The sequence below is a fragment of the Erpetoichthys calabaricus genome, chromosome 5, assembly GCF_900747795.2.
Source record: "Erpetoichthys calabaricus chromosome 5, fErpCal1.3, whole genome shotgun sequence".
NCBI lineage: Eukaryota > Metazoa > Chordata > Cladistia > Polypteriformes > Polypteridae > Erpetoichthys > Erpetoichthys calabaricus.
The window spans coordinates 20,741,592-20,754,561 of record NC_041398.2 but is presented as its reverse complement, the minus strand read 5'-3'; the positions used below and the strand labels follow the sequence as shown (position 1 = coordinate 20,754,561).

Genomic DNA, 12,970 nt, shown 5'->3' with positions numbered 1-12,970 from the left:
TCTAAAACCTGCTCAAGATCAGTGTTGCTGCCTAAATTAGGAAAAATAACAACATGCTTTTACTCGTATTCTCAAGCGTAGGACCAAATTTACAACAAATCTGAGCCAGTTGGAATCGTTTTCCCACTCTGAGGCGCTTGATAAATGCAGACACTGGGCTCCATCTAAGTTACCAAAACAATTTAGAAGCTGCCCTGTCTCCATTGGACATTCACAGTAAGTGAACCCTTGAATTTCATGACCCCTTAGGCAGTAATAAGCTCTAGGAGGCACTTCTGGTAGCTGCAAAACTTTCAGGAGACATTTTGGAACATTTCTTCTTCCAGAACTGCTTCAGCTCCGCCATATTCTTGAGACGTCTGCTATGAACGGTTCTCGTGAGGTTCTTCCACAGCTTCTCTGTTGGCTTAAGATCAGGGCTCTTGAGTGGGCCACTTCAAAAGGTTGATTTTTCGGTTTTTTTTAAAGCTCTTCTATAGTAGATTTACTTTGATTTTTAGAGTTGTCATCCTGCTGCATCACCCATCTTCTACTAGCCACCCTGACTTGGGAATTTGTTTACCTGTTGATAAAAGCAAGCTATCCAGGTCTCGAAGCAGTCCCACGTTATGATGCTCTTTCACTGTTGGGGGTGAAGTTTTCATGTTGGTACACCATATTGGCAAAAGTATTGGGACGCCTGCCTTTACACCCACATGGACTTTAATGCCATCTCCTTCTTAATCCATAGTTGGCTCACCCTTTGCTGCTCTAACAGCTTCAACTCTTCTGTGAAGTCTTTCCACAAGGTGTAGGAGTGTGTTGATGGAAATTGGTGACCAGGAAAGCATTGGTGAGTTCAGGCACTGGTGTTGGTGAAGGCCTGGCTCTCACACTGTCTCCACTCTAATTCATCGGGTAGAGGTCAGGACTCTGTGCAGCCACACCAAACTTGCTCCTCCATGTCTTTCTAGACCTTGCTTTGTGCACTGGTGCTTGTGCAGTCATGTTGCCATCAACAAACTGTTCCCACAAAGTTGTCTAAATGGCTTTGTCTGCTGAAGCATTAAAAGCATTAAGAGTTCCTTTCACTGGAACTAAGGGTCCGAGCCCAACCCCACACCATAATCCCCACCTCCACCAAACTTTCCACTTGGCACAATGCAGTCAGGCGATTCCTGTTCTCCTGACCAGACTCATCCATCGGATTGCGTGATTCGTCACTCCAGAGGACACGTCTGCACTGCTGTCGAGTCCAGGGGCAGGCGGTGGGCTTTACACCACTGTATCTGACGCTTTGCATTGCACTTGGTGATGTCAGGCTTGGCTGCAGCTGCACGGCCATGGAGACCCCATTCATTCCGTGAAGCTCTCTCTCTCTCTATGCTGCACAGTTCTTGAGCGTTTGGGGGTCTGTAGCTATGGACTCTGCAGAAAGTTGGCGACTTCTGCCCACCTCAGTATGCGCTGTCCCCGCTCTGTGATTTGACGTGGCCTACCACTGCATGGCTGAGTTGCTGTTGTTCCCAATTGCTTCCAATTTTTTATAGTACAGTTAACGGTGGAATATTTAGTAGCGAGGACATTTCACGAATGGACGTATTGCACAGGTGGCAAGGCTTGAATTCACTGAGCTCCTGAGAGCCACCCATTCTGTCAAAAATCTATATTACTAAACGAAGGTTGTGTATATGCACGGATGCCAGACGCGCACCGTAAGCGCACGCGCACTGCCCCTCAGCGCCCCCGAGTCAGTAGGTGGCGCCCAAACAACACAACACGACCTGTAAACTAAACTTGAGGTAAAGCTTTACGACCAGGCTGGAAATGTCATCAGAAGAGCATTAAAGTCCTCTCCATGCCTGAAGTATGTTGGAATTGTAAATGGAGAGGTAAGCTGGAACACAGGATCGACTGGCACGAGTGAAAGAGAGTGAGAAACAGTAAAGAGGAATGAGAGTAGGGGTGCTTTGGTTGGGTAGTGGTGGGCAGTGGAAAGTGCAACCCACCCTTACTGACGGGTGAAAGCCTGTTCAGGTAGGAAGTGTTTTCAACAGCTATCAAACGTTTATTCCACGTGTGTTTCCTTTAATGTGTATTTCTGTTGGTTTCACTGTAATTGAGGTGTGACGTATGATTTGGCCAGCCTTGATTAGACCTGTGCTGTCAATGTGAAACAGGTTCAGTTTGGAGAAAGCAGCAATTTTTAAACTTTTTCTTCTTTCTCTGTTCTCTGCTTTGTCTTCCATTTTTGCCATTTGTCCACCCTACCCCAGTGTTTTTGACCACCAAGAACTTGATATATTTTAAAATGTCCTCCAGAGCCATACACATCTGGAAACACCGCCTCAGTGTTTGAGTGTGGATGGGTGGAAAATGGAGAGCTTTAAAAACACTCTACTCACACTCTGATTGGTTCATACTTATTACGTGTTCCTTTCCTGATTGGATCCTGCTCATTACAACACCTTGTCCCTGATTGGTCACCTTTCACAGAAGAAAACATTCCGACATAGCATACATTCAGGAGTTTCTTTCCATGGCATTTGTTGTGTTGCTTACCTGTGTTCATCTAAATTGGGTTCTGTGCAGTTTGAATGCTGCAAATGGCAACATCGTATGAGGTTTCGGTCATTTTACGTGCACAATATTACAGAATGCTAGTGTAGAGGTGTGGATGTAGAGTTCACACAATTTCAAAATTCTCCTGTAAACATAGTTGGTACTTTTTGTTATTAAAAACTGGTAATTAACCCAGAAGTTTATTTTTGATAATTTTATGAAGTAATGTTATCACTCTTATTTTGACAGGAGCATCCTTCCCAGCTCACATGGTCAAGCAGTGAAGTATCTAATGACCTCCAGGACAGGGCTGTCTGTGTGTGGGGGAAAAAAAGGAAACCGTAGAAGAGACGAAGCAGACATTTGAGAGGAGAGAAGCGTTTTACACGGAGCATGGCCACACCCAAAGAGGACGACATGAACGAAAGACTCGAGCATATTAAGCAAGAGGACTGTGAGTGGAGTGTCCCCAGCAATTTTTGTGTGAAGCAGGAGGATGACGAACAACCGATTTCGGCTTTTAAAGAGGAGGAGCCCCATGGTGGGGAAACTGCGGACATTAAAACGGAGGCTTGTACAGACTTCTCCGTTAGTCTTGAACAGCAAAAGCAGGAAGTTGGGAATATTGTCAAGCAAGATACTTCGGAGGAATCTCATTCCAGTGTACAGCCCGGGGTCACTAATCCGGGACAACTGGCTACAAATCAGAATTTTGCGGAAGTGAAATTGGAGGCAACTGAAGAGAAAATCAATGAAGGAAATGGTGTAAAAGAAGAAGAAGAGCAGAAGCCACTAAGTAAGTAACGTGACTAAACCTAAAAGAATGTGAAACTGTGTACGTTTATGAAGTTTAACAGTGGTGGTTTTGACATTTTCAGTCGGAGTAAATGATGGTGATATGTATGTTTGTTTGAATCTGATTGGAGACCAGCTGCTTGACTTAGCTTTACATATAGGAAAGGCAGCTGTCACATTAGCAACGAAATATTACAGAGCAATACTCTTTTCGGTTTAGTAAAAGAGTTGCATTTTGTAAACAATTGACATATTCTCAATTGTTCTGCAGCTGAGAGTCAAGTGTGAACAAAAAGTGCAAAATCGATAACCTCTGCACATTATAATCTACAGGATTGATTTTGTTAAATTAAATGGGCTTCTAGAGTTTTCCATAAGTTTCTTCTGGGTTGGTGGTTCACTTTTGAGATATCATATCCTGACACATCGACTGACGTTTACTCTTTAGGTAAATTTGTTTTGGACGTGTAAATCTGTCCAAAGGTTTGCTCAGCTCATAGTACGGACTTTTCAGTGAATACACCTACCGAACATGTGGGGAAAGATAAATGATTCAGGATGCACTTCGGATGGTACTGCACACCATAATATTGCCCTAGTATAAAGCCAGGTGGAATAGTATCATCAAAAGGATAGCAAGATTGTGAAAATGAGGCTAAGCAAGAGCAGTGAAAATAGTAAAGACTGAGGGAGCAATAGTGGCAGCTGGACATGGAGGGGCTCACATTTGAGTTTCACATCAGTTCCAATTGTCCATTTTTTCTCAACCTGGGGTCTCGGGCAGATTTTGAAGTAACCTGAGAATGGATGCCAGTCCACTAGCACACACATCCATTATTAATTAATTGATTAACATATCAAGCACATCTGCAACATGTAGAGTAGGATGAAGATTAAGAAATTGAGCAGATCGTGGAAGAACATGTAAAGTCCATAGCCACAGTGGACAGACTGAGGAATGAAACCAAGGTGTGAAACAGCAAAACTAATACATGTGCTACCGATCTCTTTTTATTATTTTCTTAACAAGACATAACTAAACTGTTTGTATTAATGCAGATTTACAGGAGAAAGGCGGCTTTTCCGAATCTTCGATTGATCAAACATCCCTTCAGTGCAGACAGCAACACAAACTGGACAAAGAGAAGATGAAGAAGTCAACAAGAGGATCTGACAATTTGATAGCAGCCTCCTTGCAGAGCAGTTTATTCCCAGTTGTCAGACTAAGAAGGATAGAAGACATCCACACTTATCATCAACAAGGGCATAAGACAGATCAAAAGGCTTTGCATGCGGGACAAGAGTGCCGAAAAACCTTGAAAAAGAAATCGGACTCTAAGAAGCATAAGTCAGGTCATTCAAGATCAAAGCCATTTGGCTGTTCTGAATGTGCCAAACGATTCTCTTTCAGTAGCAGTCTCCAGAGGCATATAAGAATCCACACTGGAGAAAGGCCATATTGCTGTTCTGAATGTGGCAAAAGATTCACCGCCATTAGCATTCTTCAGAACCACACAAGAATTCACACAGGAGAGAAGCCATACTGCTGTTCTGAATGTGGCAAACAGTTCTCCACCAGCAGTAGCCTCCGACAGCACACACCAATTCATACTGGAGAGAAGCCATATCGCTGTTCTGAATGTGGTAAGAAATTCTCCACCAGCAGTAGTCTTCGACAGCACACAAGAATACACACTGGGGAGAGACCATATTGCTGTTCTGAATGTGGCAAAAGATTCACTAACAGTAGTGCTCTTCAGAGCCATTCAAGAATTCATACAGGGGAAAAGCCATATTGCTGCTCAGAATGTGGCAAGCGATTCTCCAAATTCAGTAGTCTTCGGCAGCACACACAAATTCATACTGGAGAGAAGCCATATTGCTGTTCTGAATGTGGCAAACGATTTCTCCATAACTGCAGTTTTCAAAGGCATATGAGAATCCACACAGGAGAAAAGCCATATGGCTGTGCTGAATGTGGGAAAAGATTCATTGATAACAGTGGTCTGCAGCAGCACAGAAGTATTCATACTGGAGAAAAGCCATATGTCTGTCCTGAATGTGGCAAAAGATTTAACCTTAACACCAAACTTCAGAGCCACTTAAGAATCCACACAGGAGAGAAGCCGTATTGCTGCTCTAAATGTGATAAACGATTCACCCATAGCAATAGCCTTCAGAATCACATGAAAAATCACAGTGTTCAGAAGTCGTGATGGTGGCAGATGTACCTATATTAGCAGTCATTTTAACCATTCTAAAATTCGCAATAGGAGATTTGCTCTTTTAAATGTGGGAAAGGATTTTCACTTTTACGTAATTTTTATTGACACTTAAGAATCCAGGGTGGTACGGTGGCGCAGTGGTAGCACTGCTGCCTTGCAGTAAAGAGGTTGTGGGTTTCGGTGCCCGGGTCCTCTCTGTGTGGAGAGTGCTCTATAAATGTAAAGAATTACAGGTAAAATTCTGTTACAACGAATATCTTTACAACAAAATTTTCATTACAACAAAGTATTTTTATGGTCCTGACAGCTTCCCCATATGACACGAGTCTAAAGAAATCTTGTTACTACGAAGTACATTCAGCAGATACTTTCATTACAACAAAGTGCACAAAAGACCTTGAAATGCCTGAATGAATCATTCACGGAGCAGTTAGTTCTGTGGCCGCAGCTCAGTTGTGCACAACGATCCCCAAACAGAAACACTGTCATTTTGTTTTCTTTCTTTGAACTTTCCTCGTACTGGTTTTTTTTTTTGCCTTTTTTGTTTCCTGCAGTTTTCGGTGATACCTTTTGCTTATTGCTCGTCAACATTTGAAAAACACCCATTGGAATTAAAATCATTGTCACCCTCCTATAGAAACGGCAGACACGGAAAAACGATTACAGTTCATATTAGAAAAAAAAAAACTAACTTTTTGCAGCTCTCTTCTTCTTTCGGCTGCTCCCGTTAGGGGTCGCCACAGCAGATCATCTTCTTCCATATCTTTCTGTCCTCTGCATCTTGCTCTGTCATTCCCATCACCTGCATGTCCTCTCTCACCACATCCATAAACCTTCTCTAAGGCCTTCCTCTGTTCCTCTTCCCTTGCAGCTCTATCCTTAGCACCCTTCTCCCAGTATGCCCAGCATCTCTCCTCTGCACACGTCCAAACCAACACAATCTCGCCTCTCTGACTTTGTCTCCCAACCTGAGCTGACCCACTAATGTCCTCATTTCTAATCCTGTCCATCCTCGTCACACCCAATGCAAATCTTAACATCTTTAACTCTGCCACCTCCAGCTCTGTCTCCTGCTTTCTGGTCAGTTCACCATCTCCAGCCCATGTAACATAGCTGGTCTCACTACCGTCCTGTAGACCTTCCCTATCACTCTTGCTGATACCCGTCTGTCACCAATCACTCCACCCTGCCTGCACTCTCTTCTTCACTTCTCTTCCACAATCTGTACTGTTGATCCCAAGTTTTTAAATTCCTCTACCTTCGCCAACTTTACTCTTTTCATCCTCACCATTCCACTGACCTCCCTCTCATTCACACACATGTATTCTGTCTTGGTGGTCCTACTGACCTTCATTCCTCTCCTCTCTAGAGCATATCTCCACCGCTCCAGGGTCTCCTCAACCTGCTCCCTACTCTCACTACAGATCACAATGTCATCAGTAAACATCACAGTCCACAGGGACTCCTGTCTGATCTCGTCTGTCAACCTGTCCATCACCATTGCAAATAAGAAAGGGCTAAGAGCCGATCCCTGATGTAGTCCCACCTCCGTCACTCCTACCGCAGACCTCACCACGGTCACACTTCCCTCGTACATATCCTGTACAACTCTTACGTACTTCTCTGCCACTCCCAACTTCCTCATACAGTATCACAACTCCTCTCTAGTCACCCTGTCATTTGCTTTCTACAGGTCCACAAAAATGCAATGCAACTCCTTCTGGCCTTCTCTAAACTTCTCCATCAACATCCTCAGAGCAAACATTACATCTGTGGTGCTCTTTCCTGGCATGAAACCATCCTGCTGCTCACTAATCATCACCTCACTTCTTAACTGAGCTTCCACTACTCTTTCCCATAACTTCATGCTGTGGCTCATCAATTTTATCCCCCTCTAGTCACTACAGTCCTGCACATCCTCCTTATTCTTAAATATCGGCACCAGTACACTTCTTCTCCACTCCTCTGTCATCCTCTCACTTTCCAAGATTCCATTAAACAATCTGGTTAAAAACTCCACTGCCATCTCTCCTAAACGCCTCCATGCTTCCACAGGTATGTTATCTGGACCAATGGCTTTTCCATTTTCCATCCTCTTCCTCGCTGTCCTTACGTCCTCCTTGTTAATCCGTTGCACTTCCTGATTCACCATCTCCACATCATCCAGCCTCTTCTGTCTCTCGTTCTCTTCATTCATCAGCCTCTCAAAGTTCTCTTTCCTTGTGAGTGTGTTTCCATCTTTATCCTTTATCACCCTAAACTGCTGCACATCTTTCCCATCTTGGCCCCTCTGTTCAGCCCACCAGTCCTTTTCTCCCTCCTTAGTGTCCAACCTCTCATACAACTCATCATACGCATTTTCTTTAGCCTTCGCCACCTCCCTCTTCACCTTGCGCCTTATCTCCTTGTATTCTTCTCTACTTTCTGCATCTCTCTGACTATCCCACTTCTTCTTCACCATCCTCTTCCTCTGTATACTCTCCTGTATTCCACCACCAGGTTTCCTTTTCCTCCTTCCTCTGTCCAGATGTCACGCCAAGCACCCTTCTTGCTTGTCACCTTTACTACATCTGCTGTTGTTTCCCAACTGTCTGGTAACTCTTCACTGCCATCCAGTGCCTGTCTTACCTCTCCCCTAAACTCAATCTTGCAGTCTTCCTTTTTCAACTTCCACCATTTGATCCTTGGCTCTGTCTTCTCTCTCCTCCTCCTCCTCTTGATCTCCAGCGTCATCCTACAGACCACCACCCTATACTGCTTAACTACACTTTCCCCAGCCACCACATTGCAGTCTTCAGAGCAACTCTTGCAATTGCGGCTAAAAAGAAAAAAGACGTTGCCAGTTAATTCGAAATTTCACCATCGACGCTGTCAACTTTCTTGGAAGACAGAGCAAAAATAGTAGAAAAATCTCAGGCTGCAAACATATGCGAACTGCTGCACTTGAAGACATCGAAAAAGCCGTTTTGATGTGGTTCAGTGATGCTCGTTCAAGAAACATTCCTATTAATGCAGCACTCATTCAAGAAAATGTGAGGTTTGTAAACTCTCTTGGGACCTCCCACAACTGGACGACACACCAAAGAGCGTCCCAAAGTGCAATCTATGTTTCTGTACGGGGTAACAGCAGGCTCACAGCTGTGCTGCGTCTCTCCGCCAAAGTAAACAGAAAAGATCTCGATGGGTGATGCAAGGTTAGAGGAGCAGGTACATTGGAAATGCAGATAACAGGATTACTTGGTCACTGACCTGGCTACGATCCTGCCTGACTGCTGTGTCTGTGTATAGCAGAGTGACTGACTGACTGACTGACTGACTGACTGACTGACTGACTGACTGACTGACTGACTGACTGACTGACTGACTGACTGACAGACAGACAGACAGACACTTTATTAATCCCAATGGGAAATTCACAAAAATTCACACGCTACAATAAATAAGTGTGCCGTTCCTGTTTCAAGCTGAATAAAGCTGGTGTTGCTAAAGTACTGAGACTAAGCATCGTGTTTTGGGGTGCAAGACAGGGGCTTATAGCGCAACCCCAATCTTTTAGGATTTGCTTCTGTGGCGCTTCGCTGCACCGCTGTGAGCCTGCTGTTGCCCTGGCAACGGACAAACAATCTTCCACTGACGCGGCGCTCGCGCTTCAGGACGCACTTCAGCGTGTCGTTCCCGTGGGGTGGGATCCCAAAACTGTTCAGAAACCTCACCATATGAAGAAGAAGAAAAGGATGATTCAGCTTCTGATTGATAACTGCCCACAACACGCTTCCACATTTAGATAATGTTCACGTTGAATTCCTCCCACCGAATTGCACAGCAGTGTTTCAGCCATTGGATTTGGGCTGTCATTCGCACCCGGAAAGTGTATTATGGCAAGGAAATGCTGAGAAAAATTCTCGCCAGCATAACGTGTAGGCAGGAGGAGATTAAAATTAACATGAAAGTAGCTGTTGAAGTGATTGCAAACGCCTGGACGCAAGTTAAAGAAAGCACTATAGCAACAAATACAGAATCTCATTACAACGAAATATTTTTTAGGTCCCTGGGAGTTTGTTGTAACAGAATTTTACCTGTCTAATTATTATTAAGGAACCAGGGTATCCTTCAATAAGGGCGCGCACAAAAGGGCGACCTCAATTGGACGCGGCAAATAAAGGCGCGCTTCAAAAGGGCGACCTCAATTGAGCACGGCGAATAAAGGCGTTCATAGATAATTTAGATAATAATAAAATATCTACATGGCATTGCACATAATCTACAGCTTCAAGTGTAACACAACAATGAGTAAGAGCAGAAAACAATGAAATATAGAGAGCTTTAGAAATAGTTCGTTAGAAGTTCATGCATTAATTAATTGGATGTTTTAATATTCTTGCTTTCGCCTTTTTATACGTTCAATCGTTGCCTTTATCTAATAAATTTTCTGTAATAATTTTGTTGTGTTTGCCTTTATTCGCTGCGCCCAATTGATGTCGCCCTTTTGAAGCTTGCCTTTTTGTGCGCGCCCTTATTGAATAGAACCAGGGACCAGTGGGCCATGTAGGAATTTATGCTTTTATTATTGTAGTCTAATGATAATGATTATAGAGGATACACTTATGGAAAGAATATTAAGGAAGCTAATGCGTAGATTATTTTTATTTATACTTGAACTTGTGATGGTTTTTACCACACAGAATAGGAACTCTTAGCGGACGGGTGGCAGATTAGCAATAAACGAAACTTTGTACAGCAAAGGGGGCAGTATAGGAAAAATATATTTAAAAATAAAATCAAATTGTCAGGTCCTGATGGTCATCTTCAGCTCAAAAAAGCGAGGCCCTCATACCATCTGACTACCTGAGGGTCTGTCAGAACGACGTCGGATACGGGAGAGTTGTGGATGTGAACCTTCAACCTGACACACTTTTAAAAAGTCAGCCGCTTCAAGCAGCAAGAAGGAGAAGCCACCACACCGTGAGGAGAGATGTCTGAGACTCGAGTGTTGAATGGCGACACAACCAAACACTGTCTGTGAACATATCCAGGTTGTACGGTGACTTGTCTCCTCCATTCGCTTTTTTTGCTTCTGCTTTTGGCACAATAGGAATGTTAAAAGGCTATCATGGCTGAATAAACGTTTACTGCTTCTCTCCACGCTTGTCTTATTTTGCTCTGTTTTGAGGGTCTGTTGTTGGAGAATGGGAGAAGAGGTGCTCCAGTAGTTGGAAAGTGAAGCATTCTGGGTAAGCAGAGTAGCCAGGTACATTACGACGTCCGGCTGTGGTAGGTGAGTGTAAGGATGAAAGGGTGAGAGTGGGGCTGAAGGATGTCCAGCTGTGCTGAGAAGTTTCCATCCACTCCTATGAGGGACTCGTACACTTACCGGCCACTTTATTAGGTACACCTCGCTACTATCGGCTTGGACCCCCTTTTGCCCTAATTCTGTGTGACATCGACTCAACATTCCTCAGGTTTTGTCATTATTAATCCTTATTATTATCATTAAGTCCATATTGACATGACAGCATCATGCAGATTTGTCGTCCACACATCCACAATGCAAATCATCTGTTTCATCACATCCCAAAGGTGCTCTGTTGGATTGAGATCTGGTGGCTGTGGAGGCCATTGGAGTCCAGGGGGCTCCTTGTCATGTTGGAGATGAGCCGTGCTTTGTGACTTGATGTGCTATCCTGCTGGAAGGACTCATCAGAAGGTGGGGACACTGCTGTCATAAAGGGGATAGACGTGGTCAGTAACGATACCCAGGTAGGCTGTGGCAGTTAAACGATGCCCAGTTGGTACTGAGTGAGGGGCCCAAAGTGTGCCAAGACAATATCCCCCCATGCCATTACACCACCACCAGTAGTTGCCTGAACTGTTGATACAAGGCTTTCATGTTGTTGACCCTACCACCTGAATGTCACAGCAGAAATTGAGACTCATCAGACCAGATAATGTTTTTCCAGTCTTCCCACTTGTCCAATATTGGTGAGCCCGTGTGAATTGTGGTCTTAGCTGACAGGAGTGTCACCCGGTGTGGTCACCTGCTGTGAGGTTTGACGTGTTGTGTGTTCAGAGCTGCTCTGAACGAGTGCTTATCTGAGTTCCTGTTGCCTTTCTGTCAGCTCGGACCAGTCTGGTCATTCTCCTCTGACCTCTGGCATCAATATGACATTTTCACCCAGAGAACTGCCACTCAACTTTATATTATTCGGGACTGTTCCCTCTAAACCTGAGAGATGGTTGTGTGTGACAATCCCAGTAGATCAGCAGATTCTGAAAAACTCAGACCAACAACCACACCACATTCAAAGTCACTTCAATCCCCTTCCCCGTTCTGCTGCTTGGTTAGAACTTCATCGGGTGGTCTCAACGATGTCTACAGGCCGAAATGCATTGAGTTGCTGCCGTGTGATTGGTTGGTTAGATATTGGCGGTAACAAGCAGTCAATCAGGTGTACCTAATAAAGTGGCCGGGGAGTGAATGTCAGGGTGGTATTGGGCTGTCAACGGTTTCTGCGGCTGTGACAGAAGGATTGTGCAACATACATACACTCTGAAACATGGTGTGCACGTTAACCATCACGGGGTGAACAGCATCAATACAATACACCTAATATTTGGTGAAAAGTCCCTTAAACACGAGAAGCTTCTGACCGAATTCTGGTTGGCTATCTGCCTGCTCTTCTTGACAGCTTTGATGGAGCTCAATGGCCCGGAATGACTTTTAAGCATTATTAATAACGGTTGAGGTCAGGACTTTCTGAAGGCCGTTTCAAACGCTTCATGTTATCTTGGTTTAGCCATTTCAACACCAGCTGTCATATGTGTTTAGAGTCATTGACCTGCTGGAGCACCCCAATACAGGGGGAGTCCAAATTATGTTAACACTAATGGCACCGCTATGTATATACTTAGATACAATTTATGTGCCACATATGGTACATGTGGTGAACAGATTGAGACATTCCTGTAAACCAGTGGTTGTCAAACTGTGGGGCGTAACAACAAAAAACATATGTGGCGTAATTTCGCTATTTGTAGGGAAATTTTAAACTTGTAGCGGTGTATCGGCAGCAAAAAATATAGGAATAAATTTTATTAGGGTTTCAGAAAAATGTTAGGGGGGGCGCGATTAAAACTTATGAAAAGTCGGGTCGCAAATACTTTAAGGTTGAGAAACGCTGCTGTAAACCATCATGTTCTGTGAATAAATTGCTTCCGCCATTCAGATGTTAGCATGATTTTGACTCACCCTGTATCTCGGTTTAAAGATACGCTGAAGATTTCCAAGGTAATCCTCCTTCCTTTTCTCTGTTCACTTTGTGCAGTACACCACTTCCAGCCCAACAGCATGTTGCCACCACCGCCATGCTCCACCATTGGCACAGCATTCTTGCCATTCTCTTCTCTTGGTG

The 12,970-nt window shown here is 44.1% G+C and overlaps 1 protein-coding gene across 1 annotated transcript in view; it reads left to right on the top strand.

Moving 5' to 3' along the window:
- Positions 1 to 10,700, top strand: part of LOC114641686 (zinc finger protein 665-like) — a 54,988-nt gene extending 44,288 nt beyond the window's left edge. Inside the window, exons 4-5 of the mRNA XM_051927765.1 lie at positions 2,887 to 3,337; positions 4,396 to 10,700. Of these exons, the coding sequence (XP_051783725.1) occupies positions 2,887 to 3,337; positions 4,396 to 5,552 (1,608 nt within the window). The 3' untranslated portion in view covers positions 5,553 to 10,700. The remainder of the gene's footprint in view (positions 1 to 2,886; positions 3,338 to 4,395) is intronic.
- The last annotated feature ends 2,270 nt before the right edge of the window (positions 10,701 to 12,970 follow it).